General features: G+C 29.6%; 1 protein-coding gene across 1 annotated transcript; it reads left to right on the top strand.

The window, feature by feature from the left end:
* The first annotated feature begins 489 nt into the window (after nucleotides 1-489).
* On the top strand, nucleotides 490-4,467 carry LOC145105434 (uncharacterized). Its single transcript, XM_079042536.1, has 8 exons — nucleotides 490-587; nucleotides 646-882; nucleotides 1,175-1,264; nucleotides 1,347-1,915; nucleotides 2,231-2,378; nucleotides 2,532-2,908; nucleotides 3,555-3,857; nucleotides 4,088-4,467. Exons 1-8 carry the CDS (start codon nucleotides 490-492, stop codon nucleotides 4,465-4,467), a joined length of 2,202 nt encoding a protein of 733 aa, XP_078898662.1.
* The last annotated feature ends 7,360 nt before the right edge of the window (nucleotides 4,468-11,827 follow it).

The following is an 11,827-nucleotide window of genomic DNA, read 5'->3' as shown; positions in this document are numbered from 1 at the left end:
ATTATTAATGAGTTCTATTATTAAACAAAATTTTAATTATATGTAGTTGATGTTTTCAATTATCGTCAACATTTAAACTCTTCAAAAAAGCTCACAAATATTTCGTCTCAAAAGGAAAATGTCAGCTCTCTGACAAAACTCCTCAATATCATTCTACAACCTTGCGATCTCCTTCAAATCTAAATTCTAGGACTCCACCTTCCAATATCTCAAATGGTATGCATATATTTTTTTATTATACAATATTATTTTACATTACAATAACTAAATGATTAACATACTATTTTTCTTTTAGCAATTTGTAGCAGTCAACATAATGCTCCAACACCCTTATCAACTAACTGACGATATTTTGCATCTTCTAATTCCAAGAAATCAACCAATTTATCCACGACCACACACAGTTATTCATCAAAAAAAAATTCTTTATGAGTACATAACTCAAAAAGAAAATCTGCACATATATCTCCTATACTTATATTTGACTTAATGACAAATGATGATATTAATGGTGGAGATATTATCCAACCCACACATGTTGGTATATCAAAAGGTAATAATCATAAACAACATTTTACATTATTCAAGTTGGTAATTATAAGTTTTTTTTTATACTTACATTTTTTATAATGTTCTATTTAACAGGCATTTAGATCATGGTGATCAGAATGTTGTTTGTGAACTACGGCATGCTAAATTATGGAAAGACGAATCTTCAAGAGGCAATAAAACATGGAATAAAATCTTTTCTCTCTGTTGTGCTTATGGGAAGGTAGAACTACCTCCTTTAAAAGAACCGCCGCAAAGTTCCAAACAACTTTATCGTGCAATAGATTCTAAAAGCAAATACTTCATGAAAAACATTCGTCGTTACAATTCAGTGTTTTCATTTACATCGATGGGTGGGAAAGTTGATTCATCCATTAATTAAGGAAACACACCATACATATTCAGGCTTTGCGGTCAAAATTATCATAGTATCAGAAGCCTTGTCCCTTCAAATGGATGTCAACCAAGATTTTCCCAGTTGTACATATATGATACCGAAAATGAAACCTCAAATAGACAGAAATGTTTCTAGTACATATTCAATTTTACTATTACTTTCTATTATCACTTTAACAATATTAATTTTATATTACTCATTTGTACCTTAAAATAATTTTATTTACAGGGGAAGCAAGCATGCCTCTACATCGACTGATGATTCAACTGATCTTAAAATTATAGAAGATTTGAAGCTTATGTTGGATTCAAATAACGAGTTAGTCAAGTGTTATAAGATGGTTAGAGATGTTTAATTCAAATCCTTGTGCGGACCTAAAGTCATGAATTTTTGGAAAAAGACAACATGATGGAAGGATATATAACCTACCAACTGCTTCTGAGGTCACCGCTTTAATTGTAGGAGACATTGGTGATTCTATTAATAACAGAGACATCGTTGTGCAAACTTCGTTTGGAGCTCTACGTCGTATCAGTGAATTACATCCTTCTTACTTTGCTCTACAGTATCCTCTACTATTTCCATATGGTGACGATGGTTATAGAGTTGACATCCCCCATAGAGGTGTTACGTCTTCGAGCGATTGCAAGCGTCCAAACACTACAATGAGGGAATTTTTCGCTTACAAAATTCAAGACATGGATAATTCTTTCTCACTGATTTTGAATTCAAGAAGGCTTTTTCAACAATTTTTGGTAGATGGTTATATAATGATTGAAAGAGGGAGGTTATATTACGTACGAAAGAAACAAAAAGTTCTTCAATGTGAATCGTATGAGAATTTGCGTAAGTTTCAAGATCAGGGGTATAAGGATATTTCGGAATTTGGCCAACGTGTTATATTACCTTCTTCTTTTACTGGTGGTGCACATCACATGATGCAAAACTCCTTAGATGCCATGTCGCTTTGTAAGTGGTTTGGATATCCTGATTAACCTTTACATGCAATCCAAAATGGCCAGAAGTTCGAAGATTTCTTAAAGACAGTACGCTTAATCCAGAGGATAGACCTGATATCCTATGTAGGTTATTTAAGATCAAACTTGATGTATTGATTAAAACTTACGCGAGAATGCAATATTTGGCATGGTTCAAACAGGTATTTAAAATTATTTATTCATACTAACCATATCATATTTTAATGTCGTGTTTTATTTAAAATATAGTTATATTTGCTACGTTATTTAATTTATTATTACAAAGTTGTTTATTCTACATATGTAGTTGTGTATACAACTGAGTTTCAAAAGAACGGTTTGCCTCACAGTCATATTTGTCTATTCATGCAACCTGATTACAAGCTTCCTACCGTGGAACACATTCATCAATTTATTTCAGCTGAGATTCCCAACATTCACCAAGATCCTGCTTTGTATTCACTTATGAATGAGTTCAGGATACATGGTCCATGTGGTACTCAAAATGTTAATTTCCCTTGAATGGTGGATAACAAATGCTCTAAAAACTTCCCAAAGAATTTCTATGAACATACTTCAATTGATCAGAATGGTTTTCCTGTATATAGGAGAAAAAACGATGGATCGTTTGTTGAAAAATCCGGTGTCCAGTTAGATAACAGAAATGTTGTTCCATACAATAAATACCTGTTGAAAAAATACCAAGCACAAATAAATGTTGAATGGTGCAATCAAGGATCTTCCATCAAGTATTTATTCAAATATATTAATAAAGGTCTGGATAGAGCTACTGTTTCTTTTGTACAAAACAACAATGGTTGTGATAAAGATGATACAGTCGATGAGATAAAAGAATACTATAAATGGAGATATCTTTCTGCATGTGAAGCATCCTCGCGAATTTATGGATACGATGTTCATTACAGGAATCCTTCAGTGATGAGACTTCCTTTTCATCTTCCTAATCAACAACAAGTTGTCTATGGTATACATGATGATATCAACAATGTTCTTAACAAGCCTTCAGTTGCTTCTTCGATGTTCACATCTTGGATGGAGTGCAATAAAGTTTACAAATAAGCAAAAAAAACTAACTTATGTTGAATTTCCAACAAAGTTTGTTTGGAAGCTTGATTCAAAAACATGGAAGCCAAGGGAGGATGGATATTCGATTGGCAGAATTCATGCAGTGTCACCTAATCTTGGCGAAACATATTTCTTAATAATTATTTTAAACAAAGTGAAGGGACCAAAATCATTTGAAGAAATCCGCATGGTTAATGGTGAAATATGTCCTTCATTTAGAGATGCATGTTATGCTCTCGGCCTCTTAGATGATGATAAATAATACATCGAAGCTATTAAGGAAGCAAAGAAACATTTCTTATTCGCTACCATGTTATTATCTCACAGCGTGTCTAGCCCGGATGTTGTGTGGGAAAATACATGAGAATACTTGTCGGATGGAATTCTTTACACTCAACAACAAAGATTAAAATCTCCAGGTATTATAATATTCTTTACTTATTTATTTTAAAATACATATTTAAATCAATATGCAATATTAATTTATTTCAAGAACAAATTTGTTTATAATTTTTTTTGTAATTATTATACCAATTTTCTTTCAGGTTTAGCACTTAATGAAGATCAAATTAAGAACCTGACTTTGTTTAAGACTGAACAAATTTTACTTTGTAACAATTCAAGTTTCAAAAAATTTACAAGGATGCCTTTACCCGATGCTGATTTTGTATCCTCTTCAAACAATATCAGTGAGGAGCTAGATTATGACATAGAAAATTTAAAGAACGAGTTTGATCGGCATTCTATTGCATTAACATCTGAGCAACGAAACATTTTTGATGATATCATGACTGCAATAAAGAATAATGAAGGAGGTGTTTTCTTTGTCTACGGTTATGGTGGAACAGGTAAAACCTATCTTTGGAAGACATTGTCTGCTGCGTTAGATGTAATGCTCAAATTGTTTTAAATATTACTTCAAGTGGGATTGCTTCTTTATTATTAACCGGTGACAGGACGACACATTCACGGTTTATAATTTCTTTTGGTTCTTATTGAGGTTTATATTTGTTCCATATCACAAGATAGTGAACTGGCCAGTTTGTTACAAAAACCTCATTAATCATTTGGGATGAAGAACCCATGATTCACAAGCATGCATTTGAAGCTTTAGATCGAACTTTGAAAGATATATTCAAGTGTCATAATCCTAGAAACTCAACTTTGTCATTTGGAGGGAAAGTGATTGTTTTTGGAGGAGATTTTAGACAAATTCTGTTTGTTATCCCAAGTGGTAGTAGACAAGACATTGTCAATGCTTCCTTAAGTTCATCATATTTATGGCAACAATGCAAAGTTTATCAACTAACCAAGAATGTGAGGCTAACTGTCGGAAGTGATACATCTGCTATTCAACAGACAATGGATTTTGCAAAATGGCTTTTGGATATAGGAGAAGGGAAACTTGGTGGTTCTAACGATGGCGAAGCGATTATTGATATTCTGATGATCTTCTAATTAATGATCCTTATGATCCTATAGGTTCATTAATCGAGTTTGTATATCCTTCAATTCTTGAAGATTCTAACATTCCAGAATATTTTCAAGAAAGTGCAATACTTGCTCCAAAAAACGAAGTTTTCGGAAAAATAAATGATCGTTTGCTAGCATTATTTCCAAGAGATGAAGTCGAATATCTAAGTTCAGATAAACTATGTTAATCTGAGTTTGTCCATGAACACTTTGATGCCAATTTATACTCACCTGATGTTTTAAATGGTCTTAAAGTCTCAGGTCTGCCTAATCATAAGTTAGTTTTGAAAGTCGGGGTTCCAGTTATGTTACTGAGAAACATTGATAAAAAAAATGGCTTATGTAATTGCACTAAACTACAGGTGATATCTTTGGGCAACCGTGTTATTGAAACAATTATCATATCTGGAAGTAATATTGGAAATCAGATCTTTATTCCAAGAATGACCTTAACACCATCTGAAAAAAAAATCTCATTCAAATTCCAAAGAAGCAATTTCCATTAGCTGTTTGTTTTGCAATGACAATTAACAAGAGCCAAAGACAGTCCTTATCTAAGGTTGGTTTGTTTTTGAAAGATCCGATTTTTACACATGATCACCTGTATGTTGCCCTAGCTAGAGTTCAAAGTAGAGAATGATTAAAATTGTTAATTTTAGATAAGGATAATAGACTTACAAATAAAGCTTCTAATGTTGTTTATAAAGAAGTTTTTAGAATTTTGTAAATTGTTTGTACAATATTAGTTCGCATGACATGTTTTATTATTATTGTTAATAAGACTTTGTTAACTTTTCTTATATAATTCCTTATTTTTTTATAATATATGTTTATTTTAAAATTTTATTTTTCTTAATTTTCTGATTTATATACCATTTTTCATTTTATAACTATGGTTCCCACAGGTTATAAAGTAGTTATTTATTATATAATAATCATGATAAATGCTAACTGATTTGAGGATATTAATAATAAATGCGTTAGATGTACATAGGGTGTGATAAAAAAACCAAAATCGAATAACCAAACCGAACCAAATGATGTTTGGTCTATTTGGCTCGGGTTATTTGGTTATTTGATTAATTCAGTTTGGTTAACCGAATAAGGATACTTTATTTGGTTTGGTTTTGGTTAAATTTTCATGATTTTGGTTAAACCGAAAAATCCGAATAAGATTTTTAATTAATATATATTTTTGTAGTTTACATCTATAAATTAACATTTTGTATTTAAATAAATATATAGTCACTAAAAAATATTTTCATAACTCATTATGTAATTATTAACCACAATAAATTTATAATTGTTTATAGATTGTAATAAAAAACAAATAATTAGCCAAATGTCAATTAACCGTCGGTCATTTCTTTATTATTTATATACGACTAAAGTTATATTAACCCGCATCTAGAAGTTGTGTGGTTACATCGATACTTTAACGCAACATATCATGAAAGACTAAATATAATATGTTATGTATTAGTGTTTTCTTTTCATTTGGTAAAAGTTTAGTATATTTTTTTTTTTTTAGTTTAATATTTATTGTTACATGTAAAGTTTTATTTGGTTTAAGCGGTAAACCAAACCGAATAAACTGTAACCGAATTAACCAAAACCGATTAAACCGAACGTTATTTGGTTTGGTTATGGTTAGTTTTAAGATGTAAAAAAACCGATAAAACCGAATCATATTAACCGAAAACCAAAAAAATGACCGAATAACACTCCTAGTTGTACATAGAAAAGACAAGTACGTGTGTCGTGTGTTGGTTGTGTAGAATTACTCATTATTAAAGAAAGAAGGTCCTTTATGGATATCATTATCAATTTGGAAGTGAGGAGAAGCTAAAAGTTGGAGAAGAATGAAAATGACCTTTTTCCAATTTTAATTAATTATTTCGCATATAACAATCCTAAATAATACACGTTAATATATAGTTGCATCTGGGACGTTTGCGATTTTATCTAAAAATTCATTTTTAAGTTATTGACTTCTTTAAAAGGTTAATAAGTTAAAAAAAATGTTTCGATACTAAGGATTTTTAAAACAGTCTTTGGTTGGGATAATGACTTAAAAGGGTAATATATTTTTTGATTTGTATATATTTGGTTACTGAGTTTTTGTTTTTGTCCACTTTTACCCCTTCAACTTGTTAAACTGTACACATTCAATCCTTATGACCGATTATTCCAGGTTAGCCGGGAAAAATGACTAAATAGGGTAATATATTTCTCATTTTGTACATATTTAGTCCTTAATATTTTTGTACATATTTAGTCCTTAATATTTTTTTGTTTCAAAATAAGTCATATTTGTTTTTGTAGTCATTCAAAACTTATGAATGATTTCTTCAGATTTTTCTTACGACATCTTACGTGGGACAGTCATTGATGAGATGTTTGACGTTATTGATGCTTATGTTCAGCGCGGTCTCGATTGTTTGGTTGTGTAGGTCTTGTGGTTTGGCTTAGGGCTTGTGTTCTGAACGTCGTAACTTCTTCATACGATATCAGATTTTAACGATCTTTATATCCACATGTTCGTTTTTTGAGTCTACTACCACTTTAGTTAAGATTACTCTCATTAAAATGTAATATATTATATACTTGTGATTTAAAAAAAAACATTCATACATGCATTCATAAAAAAATGTATGGTATAAAAATCGTTAGTAAAAATATATTACATTTTAACGGGAGTAATTTAAATGAAAGTTGTAGTAAACTAAAAAACGAACGCATGGATATAAAGATCGTTAAAATCCGAGATCATATGAAGAATCTATGACGTTCAGAACACATGACCTAAGCCACCAAGTAGTCGAGATAAGCATCAAAAGCCCCAAACACCTCATTAATGATTGTGTCGTGAGAAAAACCTTAAGAAATCATTCATTAGTACTGAATGAGTATAAAAACAAAAATGATTTATTTTGCACAAAAAACTATTAAGGACTAAATGTGTACAAAAATTTTAAGGACTAAATGTGTACAAAGTGAGAAATATATTACCCTATTAACTTATTTTTACCGGCTAACCTAGAGTAGCCGTTCATAAGGACTGAATGTGTACAGTTTAACAAGTTGAAGGGGTAAATGTGGATGAAATAAAAACTCAGTGACCAAATGTGTACAAATCGAAAAATATATTACCCTTTTAAGTCATTATCCCTTTTTGGTTTATCCTTCGAAAATGAGTTTTGAAAAAGTTATAATTTATGATTTCTTGGAATGACTTATGACTTATTAGAATAAAAAATAAATAAAAGTCAATAAGTCAGCTACAAACACTTTTTAACTTATTAACTTATTAACTTTTGTCACTAAAAAACTAATCCAAACACTTTTCTAAAAGTCATTGAGAAAAAAAATGATAGGTTTATAAAATATGAATCTCGATGGTTTAGAGAAAACGTATATCAGGGCTATATCTATATTAGGGTACCAGAAAACGTAGAGTCCTAGACAGTTATTAGTCCACAAGGTCAAAAAGGAGATGATCATGGTCCAAGAGAAAAAGTTAATGACTTAATGTTGGCGTTGATTGATCCAGAAAAATTAGAAATTACAGAAACATTCATAGAAAAAAGAAACACGATCTTTAAATTGGTTGATTTGATAGCGCTAAGAAAAACCAATGATGATGTCGGTACCGATAGAGAGCCGAAAAACAAACATTTGAGATTCAAGAAAAACAATTAAGAAAACAAATATGTGAATATGATCTTTTGACATTATCAATCTAGAAACTTTCTAAGTGGATCAAATCGACTAGGTAAAAAGCTTTTCGATTAGTTTTTGTAAAAATCAAACATCCAACGAAGAAGACCGGCCAAAAGAAACTTTTATAGGGTTCAGGGAAGCAAAACGTCAACGCGTAGGTATGCTTCATATCAACGTTCTTATAGCAATTTTCATAGAGTGGAAACCCAAAATCAAGAAAGACCACTTTGAAATTTATTTAATACATTCTTTTGTGTATAAATACAAATTTAAATTCTAAAATATGTATTTATATGGTTTAAAATGTTAGGATATATATATATATATATCCTAACATTTATATATAATGTTATTTTGTATATAAATACATATAATATGCTTTTTATATATTAATATGTTTTGATTTTCCCTTTATTTATAAGATTTAGTTTGTATTTTTTATGTGTAAATTAGGGGTGTTCGCGGTGCGGTTTGGTGCGGTTTATCTTCAAAACCGCAAACCGCACCGCATATGCTGTTTGTTATTTTCAGGAACCGCAGACCGCACCACAAATGTAATAAACCGCGTTATGTGGTGCGGTTTTGTGCGGGCGGTTTTGCGGTTTTTGTTCGGTTTATGCGGTTTCATAAACATAAATATTAAATTTAGTTTTAAACATAATAAGTGTGTGGTGCTTTATATTCTATCAAGAAAAGATTAATTGCATGTATAAGCATCTTCTTTATGCATAACATCAAAATATTTTACAATATTTTAAAATTATAATATGAACATATGGTACTGTAAACACATAATTTTGATATAGTTGGTTTCCCATTTTGACTCATATTTATCAATCGAAATCTCATAAACATTATTAAGGGTATTAAAAGTGGTAAACATCTAGCGTGTTGTGTATATATATATATATATATATATATATATATATATATATATATATATATATGGTATGTTTTAATGCGGTTTGAACCGCGGTTTGGTAACTATAAACCGTAAACCGCACCGCATAGTGCGGTTTATGAAAACTACAAACCGCAAACCGCACCACGAGCGTCCAAAACCGCATTATGCGGTGCGGTGTAGTGCGGTGCGGACGGTTTATGCGGTTTGATGCACACCCCTAGTGTAAATACATTGTTATATATATATATATATATATATATATATATATATATATATATATATATATATATATATAGAGAAAGAGAGAGAGAGAGAGAGAGAGAGAGAGAGAGAGAGAGAGAGAGAGACTTAGGTTCAAAAAATAATAATTATGTAATTGAAAATGCGAGAATATATGTTAACCACGTATCTTATTTGATCTAAATACTTAAACTAAAATAACATAATTACAAAAGGAAAGGGCATATTAGTAATTGTTGATATTTTGTTTATACATTTCTAAATCAACATTCTTATTGATTGATTAATCTTTATCATCGAGTTTGTATCAAAATCTTCAACTCTTCATTCAAAATATACGATTGCTCATAAAAATCTTCAATTTTTCTTAAAATATTACTGATACTTAATCCAAAATAATTTTTTTTCTGACTCTCAGTTCAACATTGTCGAGATTCATTGATCTCATGAAAAAAGTTCTACAAATCGTCCAAATGTATCGATCTCAACATCTTTTAACATTCATTAATCGTTAAAAATTCATTAATCGAACATTAATTTACATCAAACAACATTCACTAATTGACATCAACATTGAAGATTTTGATCTCAAACCAACTGTTTAGGTAAATAAATCATGCAAAATATAGTTTTTCATTGATTCTTTCATAAGTTTTATCTCAATCCACTGGTTTGTCATTGATTTCGATAGGATTTGGTTTGCTTTGTATTTGTTGTTTTCAATTCACCATGTTTTGCCATAATTGTTGAACATAACTTGTATACACTACAAGTGTTTGATGAAATACTCAATTGAGTACTTTTTATAATTTTGATATCAATTTATTGTGTTTATCATTGATTTTGATACGATTTGTATTCATTGTATTCAATACTTCATATTTTACTAAAGTACTGCAATTGTTTGTAAAGATTTTGCCACATTTACTTCATATTTTACTAAAGTACTGCAATTGTTTGTAAAGATTTTGCCACATTTATATAAGTTCAATTGTAGGAAAATCAATTGTTTGATTAAATTCCCTATAATGTTATGTTCTAACTTTCATATGTTATTCACATGTGAATAGCTCATAGCATTGCATATTTACCTTTAGATATATATATATATATATATATATATATATGTTAACATGTGAATAAACTTTGTATCTATATGTTATTCACATATAAGTAACACAACACATGCATTGATTGTATAATATTGTAATCAGATATAAATATTACGTGATATATTTTCCATATATAATGTTTTGATCAGATGTGAATATGATTCGGTGAATTTTTCATTGTGCAATATTACATGGTATAATTTTATTTATATGATATAATCATATGTGAATATCACATGATATATTTTGTTTATATGACATAATCATATGTATATGATATATTCTCTTTATATGGTATATTTATGTGTAAAGTTGTATTCATATGTGTAAAGTTGCATATTTTCATTGTTCTTTCAACAAACATATATTAATTCACATGTGAATATACATGACGTATGATGGTATATTCAAATGTGAATACTATATAAAAGTTTTATTCCAAAGTGAATGTAACGTGTATTATTCACTTATGAATATACTAGTAATATTCACATGTGAATATACTAGTAAGAATCACATGTGAATATACCATATCATATCCACATGTGAAAATACCATGTAGTATTCACAAGTAAAAATAACATGTAACATTCATATGTGAATATACTTGTAATATTCACATCTAAATATTAATAGCTAGGTTCATATATGAATAGTACATTATATATTTATATATGAATATTACATGATATGTTCATAGCATGTAACATCCACATGTGGACAATATAGTTGATCCAAAAAAGAAGACATCACTAATGAAGACAATATAGTTTTTATATTTACATGTTCAAGTTGTAAAATTCGATATAGTCATCACTTTTTATCATGTTAGATTCATATGTGAATAGTTTTCATTAACCAAATGCATATAATATTTCCTAGTAAAATAGTGAATTTACATGTAAAATATCATAATTACACCACAAAAAATAATTTACAAACCAATTGTTGCAGTTTGTAGTTTATTCACAGGTGAATCAATGATATATTCCCATGTTACTAAATTAACATAAAACACTACTAAGTAGGATTGAAAATTTAGTGACATCATTAAAGATATATCGTAAAGATTTTCTAGGTTTTGTCACATGTGGATAAAACTAATAAGTCATGATGATGTCACCACTAGTAGGAATGAAAACTTAGTGACTTCATAACAATACCTGCCGCAATATTGTTTAGTCATGAATTTCGACGAAATTTACCCGGTAAATGAAAAATAGTGTGATTTATAATAAGTCATCTCTTCGTCATGATGTAAGGTGTTTTTGGGCCGTTCGATATTGTTTACAGTCTCAAAACGAGGTTTTTTCTTTTTCAAGATTTTTTTATATTCTAATTAGATAAATGATTAGGAATCTCGTCC

This window comes from Lactuca virosa, chromosome 4 (genome assembly GCF_052849685.1).
Source record: "Lactuca virosa cultivar CGN04683 chromosome 4, Lactuca_virosa_CGN04683_v6, whole genome shotgun sequence".
NCBI classification, from domain to species: domain Eukaryota; kingdom Viridiplantae; phylum Streptophyta; class Magnoliopsida; order Asterales; family Asteraceae; genus Lactuca; species Lactuca virosa.
This window is presented reverse-complemented; position numbering and strand designations above follow the sequence as displayed.